Below are 13,237 nucleotides of genomic sequence, written 5' to 3' on the forward strand. Positions count from 1 at the left end.
GTGAGGGAGAGAGCCTGTAAGGCGAAGTTGCGCAATTTCGTTCAGATTTGAGGACGACAGCGGTAACGAGTCGCACAATCTTACTAATCCGAGTCACAAAGGTCTAGCCCGACCTTGAAGCTCGAGAGTCGAGAGCGACAAGTTCCGATTTTCGTTTTCGACTCCGAGTCATTCCTGTCTCTCGTTCGACTCAGTAACGCTACAGACGACATTATATTGACAGATGGAAACAACAGATCGTGTATTAGGGTAAGATAAGTACGAGAAGGGAAAGCTATATACAGAGGAGAGCTGACAGCGAAATGAGCTCAGACGTTGTTTTCACCGACGACAGTCTTGTCAATGCTGTACTTCGGGTGATTCTGAAGCGTGTTGTCGGGAATTGTAGTCTCCGATGTCGCCGAGACTCGTGAAGGACGAGGAGCGAGACCGTGAGCGGCGAGAGCTTCGAGGAGATGTTCGATGCGGTCGAGGCGAGCGTCGTAATCGATTGCAGGTTGTCCAAGGTTGTAGACTTGCGCTCCGTCTCCTTCCGTGAGCAAGTCTCCGAGACCAGGTCCTGAGGTAAGCAGAATCAGAATCAGCGAGGTGAAAGATGAGAGGATTGCGAATGAGAAAACTCACCTTGTACTGCGACAATCGTCGCATTCGCTGGTCCAGCTCCATCTTGCGCCGTGAGGGGTGCTTCAGTCTTCTCAGTGCTCTTCGAAGGTGTGTGATTGTCGAGGAGGTTTTGAGCGGGAGCAGCAAGTTGACCGAGCTTGCCTTTCGCAGAGTTGTCGTCGTCTTCGGGACCGAGAACCGTCTCGAATTCTAACCATCTGCAACGGGGAGAGAAGTCAGAGAAGGTGATAGTGCGACTTCGAGGATCGAGCTCACTTGATGAAACGGTAGAAACCGGCAGCGAGTGTACTACCCATCAAGGGGCCTAACCAGTAGATCCTGTTGGTATTTTTCAATTCAGTTAGCTCAGCGTCTGTAGTAGGGAGTCGAAGGCAAGGGAGCGTACCAGTGGTACGATGCGAAGCTGTGGAGGACTACGTCCGGTCCGAAAGAGCGCTATGATTCGATTCTGAGTCAGTGAACCTGACTCTCAGGAAAGTAACTTCCACGACACAGGCGAGAGCAACTCAGAGACTCACAGCAGGGTTGAGAGCTGGAAACAAAGAGAAAGAAAATCGAGACGACGAAAAGATCAGCTGAAGACCTCTTAGTCTTCAGACGAAAGAGCACGAGCTTACATCCTCCAGTGTAGTAGACTCCCAAAAGTTCAGCGATGAAGAGCGCAAGACCACTAGGTAGGAACGAAATCTTTTCGATCAGCTCGGATCCAATTCCGGTGAGAAACTTCTCGACTCACATTCCGATCGGTGCGAGGAACGTTGCCTTGCTCTTCTCAGCAGCGAGTAGTAGACTATAAGACGGAGGGGGAAACGAGGATGATCAGTTTTTCGTCACTTTATACTTCCGAACCGCACGACACGGTTCTCTCGTCAATCTTGACGAGGAATGCTCGAGCTCCCAATGCGACAGATAGACGCGCCAGATAGGCGGAAGAGAGAGACGGGAGAGATCAGGACTCACATCGCAAGCATTAGCATCGAAGTCAAAAACATTTCAAGGAAAAGGCCTCGAGCAACCGACATTCCGGCAGTCAAAGTCGTTCTACAGTTCAGGGTGCCCGGTAGAATTGCCTGGATGATTGCTGCGCCTGTTATTCCACCTGTGGACGCACCAATGTGAGGATCCTCATAGCGCCTAACAAAAACTCAAGAGAAGTGGAGCAAATACCTGCGATCTGCACCACGGTGAGGATTGCGGCCCTCGTAGGGCTGATAGCGCCTGAAAACGATCCAAGAGGAGCCGAGAAATCAGTTTCCGATTCATCTATGGCGGGACGAGCTCATCGGAAGCTCACCAACGAGCATCATTCCCCAGGAGACTGTGGGAGTCGACAGAGTGCCGTGGACGAGCGGTACGAGTCGTAGAAAGAAGAAAGTCCGAGGCGGAGAAAAGTGAAGAAAAACGAGATCGCATCAGTCAGTCTCGGCAATCTTCTAGAGTCGACCCCTACAAGGTCAGCGAAGGGGCAGTACGTACCTGCCGGGTTGAAGAGTCCTCCACTGACTCGGAAGAAAATCCAAGCGTTGACAGCACTGCGAACGAAGTCAAGATGAGCGCAGTTCACGCACGACGGATGGTAAGAGAGAGCGTACAGAGAGAACCCGAAACAGAGAGCAATGTAGAGCCTACTCGAGACATTCGACTGTGAAGTCAGCATGATGCGTGAGATGATGGACAAAAGCGAGCGAACTTGCAAATTCGAAGTATTGACAACGGCAGCTTGAGAATCACCTTGTCCGTCTTGAATGGCGCCTGAGTAGTAGTGAACGTGTCAGTAATGAGAAAGTGTTTGCGGAAGTCGACTCTCGAAAAAGAAGAAGGAGAGAACTCACCCGTTACACTCGTGTTCGGAATCAGGGCTACATTCGTACCTCCCAGAGCAAACAGAAGGAACATGCATGTGCCCACGTATTCACCTAGACCCGATACGTTAGCGTTTGAGCCCGAGAGTGTCAGCGTTTGAGAAATCTTTGCGAAATTTTGGAGAGAATCTTCAGATTCGACTCACCGATGGCGGCGATGAAGTGATTTTTGAGGGCGAGAGTGGCGGAACCTCTAGCAGGGTCTCGTAGGTTGTAAGTGAAGCGTCCTCGAAGTCGTTTACCCGTGTGAACGTGTCTGTGTCGATGGAGATTCTCTCCCGGCTGGGGGTGGAGAGATTGCATCCCGCTTGATCGTTGTCTAGGTCGAGTAGACTGGGTATCGTTGAGCGGGGCCGATTAAATTAGGAGGGGCGTCGTCTGGAGTGAGGTGAGAGTTGAAGAGGGGAAAATCTCCGCTGTGAATCGTTTGCGAAAATGTCTGCCATCATCGACGTCGCTCGTATCAACCGTTGACCGCAGTTAGAGACGATCTCTGAAGATCAGGAGTCTGATTCGCCGAAGCGACTGAAGTTTAAGCCGGATGACATCAACTTTGCAACTCAAAATCAGCGTTCGAGACAATGTGCCTCAGTGAATGAACCGAGCGCAAAACTCCGTTCACAGAGAGTTGAAGGTCGGCCTTGACGCTTCTTCGTCGTCGGGGTATGGTGTGCACAGTCCGCGGTGAACGCACAGACTACGCACGGGCGCTCGGAGGTCACCGCGGACTTTCTGAGAGAGATGGTCGACGGTGACAAAAGTTCGTTATTACTTCGTACCGACTTGGTACAAAAATCGACGACCTAGGTAAAAACGGCAAAAGCGCTTGGTTCGATCCTGGTGGGGTTCGAACCCACGATTTCCTGCTCTACAACGATTTCCCGCTCGAGTGAGGCAGTAGCCGAGACCGGAGGCAGACACGTTACCACTTCGCCACAGGACCGCTCCGGGGACGGGGGGGGGCGGAGGCGCATATTGATCGTGTAGACGTTCTGGACGCAGAGAGGGAAGAAAGCGGAAGTTCCAAAATTTTGCGCACAAACCCTTCGCACAAGCCGCGAGAACCTAGCGGGAGGTGCGAGCGTCGTTTACTCGATCTGTGCACAGCTGCGCTTCTGAAGGAGTGTGCGCGAGCCCTGGTACCCGGTTTCGGCTGATGTGCGAATCACTCGCACCCCGTCACTTCTTGTTCTTCTCTCGCTCTCTTTTCCATCTTTCCCACGTTTCTCACTGTCACTCTCTCACTCGGCTCTTCGTATCGATTTCGATCCTCATTCCGCAAGACTTCCGCTTTTGATCAAGATGTCTGACTCGTAAGCGATCCCGACCTTTGGGTTCATCTGCCGGCCAAGCTTCTGACCACACAGTGAGCAGTGATGCTGAATATAGCTCCGAGGAGTACGACTACGAACCAGAAGATCTTGTCGTTCCACCAGAACTCCTCATCGGAACTGTGAGTTCACATTCATTCACTAAAACTAGCAGCTGACCGTGACTCGCCGCTTAGCCGACACTGTGGCGAATGATGCTCGTTACTCCAACCCTCCTCCAAGCGTTCTACGACATCGGATTCACTTCTTACTCGATCGGGTATCAGAAAAGGAAAATAATCGGTGAGTTTGCCCTCTACTGAGCAAGTCCTTACACGTATTTATCAAGCGATGATCTTGGGTATTACTAGCCATGGGAGACATCATCATTGTGCGAGGTCATGACGAGGAAGCGATCTACGCAATCTACGAAGACGACGAGGTTGCTGAGGATGTCGCTTCGAAACTTACAATCCTCTTGTGGGACTTCCTCAACAGTGAGTCAGTTCCAAAGCCCTGAAGGAACGCCGGTGTGATGAGAAGCGTCAAGCTGAACTACCTTTGTCCAACAGCTTCGAGCTCTGAAATTATGGTGAACACCTTGACTGACTCCAAGATTGAGAACATCCACGGATTTGAGGATCTCCCGGAAAAAGTTCAGGAGAGGGTTGTCAAAGAAGGAGAGTACATTCGTCAGCACAGTGAGTCTCTCGCTACATCGTGTCTCGACGAAATTCCGACCAAGCTCGAGACTCTTGCTTGTGCGTCCAGATATGGTTGTCGAACTCGACGAGTCTGAACGCTTGACGGTGCATACCGTGGAACCCACGAATGAACAGAAACCTTTCCTCCAAGCTCTGCAAAACGTCAGGGATCCCGAAGTAAATCTGGTTCAAGCAGTCCTTTCAACTCGTCAGGGCTCGACACTGACTACGTCTCGATGGACCAGTTTCACAAGGCGATGTGGGGCCGTCCAGGGTCCGACAAAGACAGTTACGGGCTCACGCGAGGACCTCGAGCGTTGACGGAGGAAATCGCAAGTCTCGCTCTGCCTTGATCTCTCTTACGATTGACTGACAATCTCTGCCTCACGATCTCAGTTCTGCGAGAAGCTGGAGACCTCAAACGGTAACCCAGGAATCTTCGAAGGAGGGATCTACGACCGTGATCCCGAAACCGACTCAATCGCCGTCGAGAGGGCCGAGGTCGTACTCGAACAGCTCGAGAAATCCGTCCATATCGACCACCTTTGATTCTCCTCGAGTCTGTGATACCTCCGATACTTCCCCGCTTTGCCCTCGTTTGACTACATACCATTCGCAATCTGGAATTGTTCCCTCTCGTTTAGTTTGTTCTCGCAATTGCCCCTTTCGTCGTTAACTTTCCCTCGTCTCATAGAGACAAGAGAATCTCTCACCGTCTGAGTGCGAGTCCGAGTTCAGATAAGTGAATGCTGTTTAGCTCGCAGAACCGCATCGCTCCATCGTCTCTCAGAACTCAGCACCGAACCTTGGAGAGCTGAAACGACAATCGTATTCACGCTCATTGATCTACTTCCATCCCATTCGTATCTGCTCCAGCGTCGAAATCATCGAATCCTTCCATCATACCCAACAAATGCTCAACGATGAAACTCTCCCTAACGAGTTTGTCCGCCCTCGTCAAATGCCGCTCCGTATAAGAAATGAGAGCGCCGAGAACCTCTCCCGCATTGTTCTTCGAGTCGTTTTGCTTCTTTGGTTTCGTAACGACTCCATCGAGCATTCCATCGAGATCGAGAACTTCTCCATCGTTCTCCTCCGACGTCTCCTGTCGACCTTCGAGAGCAGCGAGAACGGCATCGGCATCGTGGTATTTGAGAATTGCGTGAAGAATGCCTTGAGCGACATCGGAAGACCGAGAAACCGTATTCCAGTCCTTGATGTAACTGAGTAGTTGTCGCAGATCAGAAGGAGATAGGGATTTGACCACGGCGTCAACATGTCGAGAACCGGTGAACGAGAGGAGATCGGCAGCAGGGTCGCTCGAGGAGGAAGGAGAATCCGAGGTTAATCGAACTTCGGTGAAGAGTTTGAGGAGACGTCGAGGTTGATCCATCGAGAGGGCGAGGAGAATAGCGTTCGAGTAATCGTTGATCGCGAGATAGTTCTCGTAATCTTGCTCTCTGCGAAGGGAATGTTTCGGTCAGAACTTTGCCTCCGAACGTGAACGTGAAGAGAGAGTGAACATACTTGAGTACCAATTCCTCCTGCTCTTGAATCTTTTCGAGCTCTTCGGATTCCGTCACGTCTTCCCACACTGTGATCACCGAGTCCGCTCCTCCTGAAACGACGTGTTTCTCATCTTTCGAAACCGCCAATGCCCAGATCTGTTAGAGGACCGAGGGAAAGAGTCAGTCTCTGCTTTTCAGAACGTCGAAAGAGGAATAGTGTACCTTCTCCTCGTGGTTATCAAGTGTCGAAACGCACTCCTCATCTTTCACATTCCAAACTTTGACCAATCCATCACTCGCGGCGGAAGCGATTTGCATTCCCCTCGTCAAGAAGTCGACCCTCAACACCGTATTCGAATGTCCTTCGAACGTCTTGACGCAAGTGAAATCGGCCAAACTCCACAACTTGATCGTTCGATCTCCTGAAGCGGTCGCGAGACATTGATCGACTGGCGAGAACTTGACGCTCCATACTCCTCGTTTGTGTCCTTTGAAAGTACCGAGTAACGAAAGTTGAGCCGATGCTGGAGTAGATTTCGTTTTCGAGGTGTAGGTGATTGAGAAGAGTTTCGCGGTACGATCTTGAGAACCTGAAGCGAGGAGTTTATCGTTAGGAGCGATATCGAGAGTGTTGATATCCTTGTCGTGGATCTTTGTTGTCGACATTGATCGAAGAGGAGAGAGTTCGTCGTTTTCCGAGGAGACGAGAGAAGCCAAGTCCCAGATCTTCGCCGTTCGATCTTGAGACGCCGTGATGAGGAAGTTGTTCTCCTTCTTCGATACTGCGACAGCTCCGATCGATTCGACGTGACCCTCCGCCTTTCCGATACACCTCCAACTCGGTTGACCGTCCGAGGAAGACAGTGCCGAATTCGGTGGACTCTTCCAAATCCGTGCAGTCTTGTCTTTCGAACCACTAATGAGGATCTGACCGTCTGCTGATCGCGCGAGACACAGTACGACGTCCTCGTGACCTTCGAGGAGAGACGTGTTGAATCGGTTGAGGTCGTAGATTCGAATCAAGTCGGAATTTGTTGCAACGGCGAGGTGAGATTCAGGTGCGGGTTCTTCGGAAGAGGTCGAGGGGAAGGGGGAGAGGTAGCAAGTGTCGATGACTTCGTCGTTGAAACCGATGATTTGCCGAGTGATCGAGAGGTGAGGAAGAGAACGAGTGACAATGTTTTGATCGACAAAGATGGCGGTAAGGGAAGATTGTGAAGGTGTGTTGCTGCAGGTGACGACAAGAATCAGCACACAGAAAAGGTTCGAACGAAGGAAAGAACACTCACATGATGCTGAGAATTTCGTGCACTTTGCCCTCTTGAACAGGAGTCTCGTCCGCCTTCGTCTTGATCTGCTCTCCGGTCAAGAGATCCCATAACCTGATCACACCCTTGTCACCTCCCGTATAGATCGCCCTCCGTGTCGTGCTTCCCTCCTTTTCTTTTCCTTTCTTACTTTCCTCTCCCTCTTCAATCTCGACCAATCCAACCGATTCTAACGTCTCGAATACGGGCATCGTTCTCCTCAAGACACCTCGCTCGAGATCCCACACGTTGACGACCTTGTCCCTTCCTCCACTGACCAAACTCTTTCCATCTTTCGTTGTGTCGAGTCCCCGAACGACACTGTTATGTCCATCCAAGACGTGTAGACATTCCCTCGTACGTAAGTCCCACACCCTGATCTTGCAATCGTCTGCCCCGGTAACGAGTTTCGCTCGACCTTGTTTCCCTCCGTCTCCCGCACTCGCGATATCAAACGTGATCGCACTGATGACTCCTCCATGACCTTTCAGTACGTGTGTGCAGTGACCTCGAGCGGCATCCCACACTTTAACGACTCCATCTGCGGATCCCGTTGCGAAAAGCGTTCCAGTCGGATCTGAAGCGCAAGTGATGATCGGGGCTTCGTGAGCTCGAGGGATGTGACGATGGAGGGAGAGGGAAGGAAGGGAGTAGATGTGAAGGGCGAGGGATCGACAGCAGGTAAGGAGATAACCTCCGGCTTGAGGTGAGAGGGGAGAAGGAGTAATCGCCAGAGTCGTGACCGCCGAAGTGTCCTACTCGTCACGGGTCAGCTTGAGCACTCTGTATGCTTCTGTGGAGCTTCTCGACGTACCCCTTTGAGCTCTTGCACAGGGTTCCCAGTCTCAATCTCTGTAACGAGTGCTTGTTCGTTCAAAGTCGAAACGAGCCATGAACCATCTCCCGACAAGACTGCTGCGCCTCCCGTGTGAATCGGTGAATAGGTTCTAGCTGCTGTGAAGCTACGCAGGCAAGAAAGAGAGAGGGATCAGTTCGACAGGCTCGAAAAAGGAAGAACTTCATGATGAAACCCTTCTCGAGCTCCTTCGTGGTCGAAAGTCCCGTAAAAAGTATCGAGGGGAGCTCATGACTACATCCCTCAGCTTACGAGCCCTATGCCGGAGCCGTTGTTGAGTTGATCAAGAGTTTTGATCGAAATCTTTCCCGGCTTTCCCTTTCCACCTCTGATGGAGCTCTGACAAGGAAGGTGTAGTCGTTAGCTTACCTTGTCTTGAACCTCGGTCTTGTATTGCTCATGGCGAGAGGCGAGGTGAATGGTTGTTGAACAAACCGAGCGTTCTCTCTTTCTCTCCTCCTCTGCCTTCGATCCGACAAAACTATCTCGACAAGTTGAAGCATGAGTCAGCCATGGAGAAGAGGCTCAGGGGTAGCACAGACGCCAACCGGCAAACGAACGCAATCAATCTGGGCGAATTCATCGAACAATCATTCGCCCTCCGCTCGAACTGAGCCAGGAATCAATAAAGATGGGCTGAGGATGGCAAGAAAGGACCTCGGCGGCAAGCGGGAACAGGACGAATTCAATTTGTTGCTGTCTCCGTCGAGAGGAGTTGCAGACGATGATCCATCTTCGTGAGGTCTCTTCCTCACTCTCAATCGACAGCATGAGTCGTACGAGCTGATGCTTGATGATCGCAGACTTCGAAATCCTGCGATACAAGAACGATTTCGAGATCACATTGCTCAGAAGCTCAAGAAATGGTGTTCAAACTTTCCATTCGGTTCTCTTTCGACGGATCTAAAGCGAAGGAACGAAGAGCTCGGTATTATCTTGCTTGACTTGCGTGAGGATCTCAGTAGCGTTGGAGATCTCGTCAACGGCTAACCTCTTCATTCTTACTCTGGTAGGGAAACTCCGTGAAGGGATTCATTCGATTCGTCGAATCGACACCTTCGCCTGCGAAGGTGAGTCTTCTCGCTCGATGCTCACCTCAGTGGAGTACAACGAACTGACGCACCATGTGTCAATTCCAGTGTACGAGACCTCCGTCTTGCTATCGCTCGTCGCGTCGAATCAAGCCCAATTCTTGTCCTCGCTCCCTCACCTCGTCACCGTCATTCACCCGACACTCGCTCGAGACGAACTCGCAACATCTCTCGCATCCCTCTCAGTGTCTTCGACACCATCTCGTCCCGGTCCCTCAAACGAGACAAGATCGTTCTACCTCACATTGCACCTCTTGCATTCTCACCTCCTACCTGCCTTCACAAGCTCGACTTCCTCACAAACGACTTCATCGCCGCCTCTATCGACATTCCTTCCGACGTTACTCTCCCTCTGTACCCTTTCATCCCTACCCCGTCCTCCAAAGCTACGACCCTCATCTCCAACTTCCTCTCAACCTCCGGCTGCCGACCCGTACATCTCCTTCCTCCTCGAACTCCATCTCGCCCTCATCCACTCATCTCTCTCGACACTTTCAACCCTCCTTTCTGGGCTCCCTCCGCCTCCCTCTTCGATCCAATCGCATTTCAACTCGCTCCTATCCCTTTCTTCGAAACAGGCTTCTAACCCACTAGCCCTGCTACTGAAGGATTCAATCCCGCAACTACGAGAACAGTTCTACAGATCGACAATCGAGAAAGCGTTCAGGATCCCACCGGATCCGATCGAGTGGTTGAGTAAATGGTTATTGTTCGATTTCGAGGTTCGAGTCGAACGTGAGTTAGGACTGTTCGACCGCCAGCTTGGTAAAGCAGAGTTGCGAGGGAGACGGAAGGAGAAAACGGTTGAGAGCTGGGACGACGAAGAGGACGAAGAGGGAACGAAAGAGAAAGCGCTGATGGATGAAGCGGTGAAGAAAGAAGCGGAGAGGAGAGCGGTCGAGTTTATCAAGCTCAAGAAGAGGATTACAACTTAGAGCGAGAGTTTCGTATATCGTATCTGTTGTTGTATCAATTTATTCGATTCCATCCTGCGAAACGACAAGCTCTGATCGTTCTCGCGTAGACGATGCCAGTATTCTTCCGACTGAATGTTGTTTTTCCGACTGCAAACAAATGAATGCATGCGACAAACCAAGATACTACACGAGATGAAGAATAAGTTAGAATGAAAGAGATAGAACTGGAGAGGTAGATGGGATCCTTTTCCTATGAGAGACAGGGATGTTCCGGAATAATAATAAGACAAGAGTGGTAAGGTAACAAGGGTGAAAGCTGAAACGAGTGTGAGGAATTTGCGTAAAGATAAGTAAACGAACAAGGTGAGAAAGAAACGAGTGTTGCAGTTAGAGAGAAGGGAAACGATTCCGACGAGAGATAGAAAAGGTGAGAGTGTCTGTGGTGGTTGGAGAGCGAGTTGCGAGGTCGAAGTCAAGGTCGTAAGAGTGTGTGCGAGGGTGCGAGAAGAAAGGGATCCAGATTAGGGGCTTTAGACGAGTACGACGAGTCCACCGGCGACGACTGCCGAGAAGACAGTCACGAGCGAAGAAGTGACCGAGAGGCTCGAAGAAGATCCCAAAGTCGAACCAGATTGATTAGATTGTTGATCTTGTCCTGGTGAAGACGACGATTCGGCCGATCCAGCGGTCGAGGTCATCGTAACGACGGGGGCTTGCGAGAAGACGGAGAAGGTAAAACCACTGGAGGAGTGAAAAGATGAACTCAGTCATGACTTCGTTCGGAAGAAAGAGAATAACTCACGCAACGTTTCCGCCCGAACTGCTAGAATCGGATCCGTTCGAGTTTGATCCACTCGACGAATCGGAAGCTGAAGCTGAAGATCCAGGATTGTAGGCAGAGGCAGAGGCGAGAGGTGCCGTTGTTATCTCAGCAACTTGCGTGACCGTGTATCCTCCTCCTCCGTTTTCAGCGTCTGACGATGAAGATCCAGAAATCATGTTACCCGAGGCAGAGGCGGTCGAATTTCGCGACGACGACGACGAGGATTGGGAGGAAGACGACGATGAAGACCCAGACGATGATGCTGAGTTGCTGGTAGTTCCAGAAGTCGAAGAAACGGCGAATCCGACAGCGGGAGCACCATTTTGCGAGTAACTATAGACAGTGTAGACGGCTTTGAGGAAAGTCGCTCCCACGATTGCACTGCGATTGTGAAGAAGGTCGTCAGCCTTGAGGACATCACAGCTGAAGGAACTCGATCACTCACGTCAAGCTACCCGAAGGGTCGTACACGTCCTGAGGCATAACGGCGAGGATACAGCTCGACTTGTCCGATGCGGAAGCGTAACCGAGGAACAAGTCGGAGAGAGGGATCTTGTATTGGACTCCTCCGAACGAGAACGCGAAAGTCGAGAATTCCGCGACGCAAGGAACGTGCCAATCGTTTCCGACTTGTTTGCCTCCAATCGAAGAGTAGAGAGCTGAAGCGACTGAAGTCGGTACGTAGATGAGGGAAGTTCCGGAATCGATCGCAGCGACCATGTTCGTTCCGGAGATCAGGTTGCCGCCGACGGCGATACCTTCACTTGGGACACTCCAATAACCTTGCGATGAGACGGGGACGTAGTTTCTGCGCGAGTGACAAGGTCAAGCGTCAATTCGTTGCATTCGAGCGATAGAGCGATATTACTTACAGCGAACCCGTGAACTTTCCAGAATCGTAGCATCCGATACAGAGTTCTCCTCCTCCAATCGTACCCCGACTCTGCGAAGTCAGGTCTCGAGCGCGTTGAAAGTAGATTCCAAAATACGGGTTCGAAACGAGTGAGTTCGTAATCATGTTTTCGAAGGGCCTACGCTCGGCATCACTTCTTGTCAGCTCAGACTCTCAACGAGGGCACAGGAAGAGGGAGGACTAACGTCGGCGCTCCACTGCTCGCAATCGAACTGAAACTCATACCCATGATCCCATCGGAAGGGAGCGATTCGATGACTGGGGCAAGAGTCGAGGCGAGGGCGAAGATCTGTTTCGGTACCGTAATCGAGCCGAGAGTGACGGAGTCGCGAGCAAGGAGGCCAGAGCTTGATCCGGTTCCGTATTGAATGTCCCAGGAAGCACTCGAGCCCTCGTATGTTGATGAGGATCCCGAGTTGAAGGTTTCGTGGGAAGTTTGTGCGGATTGTCCCGGTACCCAGAGGTCGCCTGATCCGGTATCGAAAATAACGTTGAAAGATTGACTTGGGGTTCCGATTCCGATTCCTCCGTAGTAGGATGAATCAGTTCCTCCAGAGACTATCGGCGGAGGAGGAGAGCGGAAGAGTCAGTTTTCCATTTCAAAACCCTAGGTGCGTGACGCTCGACTCACAGTAGTCCGTCAAGTCGACACTGGCAGTAGAAGCCCTCTTCTCGAGACCGCTCGTACGCTTCTCGAGTTGTCCTCGTTGTTCCATCTCGATCGCTCGTTCGAAGACGTTCTGTCGTCGCTTCATGAGTTTCGCGTTCGTCGAGTTTGTGCCGGTGATGACATGATTTGCTTTGAAGTTGACTCGAGCTTTGCTGTATCGGCTCGTGGTACGTGCAAAGTCGTTGAGGAGGAAACTGTCAAATTGCGAGGTGCGTTAGCGAAAAGGGAAAATGAGCACAAACCTCCTTAACGCCGAACGAGGGAACTCACTCGTGGTTGACTACACCGTACTCATCACTGACATCGAGCATACGTTTCGCCAGTTTGAAGCGGTGAAGGGATCCTCCTCTGTGAGCATGTTCCCCTTGTACTGCTGAAACGGAAAGGGCCGATGAGAGAAGCAGAAGGAGGACGGTCGAGGGAGTGGTAGTTGAGATAGATAGCATTGTAGTTTATATCGTCTTTGTGAAGTGCTGAGTCGAGTTGAGTTGTATGAATGTCAAGGTGATAGAGAGGAAGGAACGTGGGTTGCGGATGCTGTGGCCGTTTCCTGTCAAAGGATAGCGATGGGGTATGAAGAGGCGAGTCTGTGGCCGGGCACCAACTTCGAGTTGGTGATAGAGTGAAGGAGAGAAAGAGAGCTCCAAATCGC

The 13,237-nt window shown here is 51.3% G+C and overlaps 5 protein-coding genes across 5 annotated transcripts; 2 read left to right on the forward strand and 3 right to left on the reverse strand.

Annotated features, from left to right (window-relative positions):
- Nucleotides 1-308: 308 nt before the first annotated feature.
- JCM6883_003000 (uncharacterized protein) lies at nucleotides 309-2,789 on the reverse strand (the record flags this gene model as incomplete). The annotated part of the gene is made up of 14 exons (XM_076633718.1): nucleotides 309-559; nucleotides 625-821; nucleotides 880-942; nucleotides 1,010-1,059; nucleotides 1,143-1,156; nucleotides 1,242-1,294; nucleotides 1,361-1,414; nucleotides 1,585-1,723; nucleotides 1,792-1,842; nucleotides 2,101-2,156; nucleotides 2,217-2,249; nucleotides 2,319-2,376; nucleotides 2,457-2,540; nucleotides 2,633-2,789. The coding sequence occupies 14 exons, from the start codon at nucleotides 2,787-2,789 to the stop codon at nucleotides 309-311; spliced, it is 1,260 nt and encodes a 419-aa protein (XP_076486296.1).
- A 999-nt stretch (nucleotides 2,790-3,788) lies between these two features.
- Nucleotides 3,789-4,853, forward strand: JCM6883_003001 (uncharacterized protein; the record flags this gene model as incomplete). Its single annotated transcript, XM_076633719.1, has 7 exons — nucleotides 3,789-3,799; nucleotides 3,876-3,939; nucleotides 3,994-4,099; nucleotides 4,168-4,293; nucleotides 4,369-4,497; nucleotides 4,568-4,677; nucleotides 4,746-4,853. 7 exons carry the CDS (start codon nucleotides 3,789-3,791, stop codon nucleotides 4,851-4,853), a joined length of 654 nt encoding a protein of 217 aa, XP_076486297.1.
- Nucleotides 4,854-5,338: 485 nt separating this feature from the next.
- UTP13 (U3 snoRNA-associated protein UTP13) lies at nucleotides 5,339-8,572 on the reverse strand (the record flags this gene model as incomplete). Its single annotated transcript, XM_076633720.1, has 6 exons — nucleotides 5,339-5,960; nucleotides 6,028-6,164; nucleotides 6,231-7,236; nucleotides 7,298-8,070; nucleotides 8,130-8,277; nucleotides 8,541-8,572. The coding sequence occupies 6 exons, from the start codon at nucleotides 8,570-8,572 to the stop codon at nucleotides 5,339-5,341; spliced, it is 2,718 nt and encodes a 905-aa protein (XP_076486298.1).
- Nucleotides 8,573-8,813: 241 nt separating this feature from the next.
- On the forward strand, nucleotides 8,814-10,197 carry JCM6883_003003 (uncharacterized protein; the record flags this gene model as incomplete). Its single annotated transcript, XM_076633721.1, has 4 exons — nucleotides 8,814-8,908; nucleotides 8,975-9,120; nucleotides 9,185-9,241; nucleotides 9,311-10,197. 4 exons carry the CDS (start codon nucleotides 8,814-8,816, stop codon nucleotides 10,195-10,197), a joined length of 1,185 nt encoding a protein of 394 aa, XP_076486299.1.
- Nucleotides 10,198-10,709: 512 nt separating this feature from the next.
- JCM6883_003004 (uncharacterized protein) lies at nucleotides 10,710-13,031 on the reverse strand (the record flags this gene model as incomplete). Its single annotated transcript, XM_076633722.1, has 7 exons — nucleotides 10,710-10,920; nucleotides 10,982-11,383; nucleotides 11,448-11,810; nucleotides 11,875-12,033; nucleotides 12,101-12,473; nucleotides 12,547-12,779; nucleotides 12,856-13,031. 7 exons carry the CDS (start codon nucleotides 13,029-13,031, stop codon nucleotides 10,710-10,712), a joined length of 1,917 nt encoding a protein of 638 aa, XP_076486300.1.
- Between the last annotated feature and the right edge of the window lie 206 nt (nucleotides 13,032-13,237).

Source organism: Sporobolomyces salmoneus (assembly GCF_050403485.1).
Source record: "Sporobolomyces salmoneus JCM6883 DNA, S_salmoneus_JCM6883_v1_ctg43, whole genome shotgun sequence".
Lineage (NCBI taxonomy): Eukaryota > Fungi > Basidiomycota > Microbotryomycetes > Sporidiobolales > Sporidiobolaceae > Sporobolomyces > Sporobolomyces salmoneus.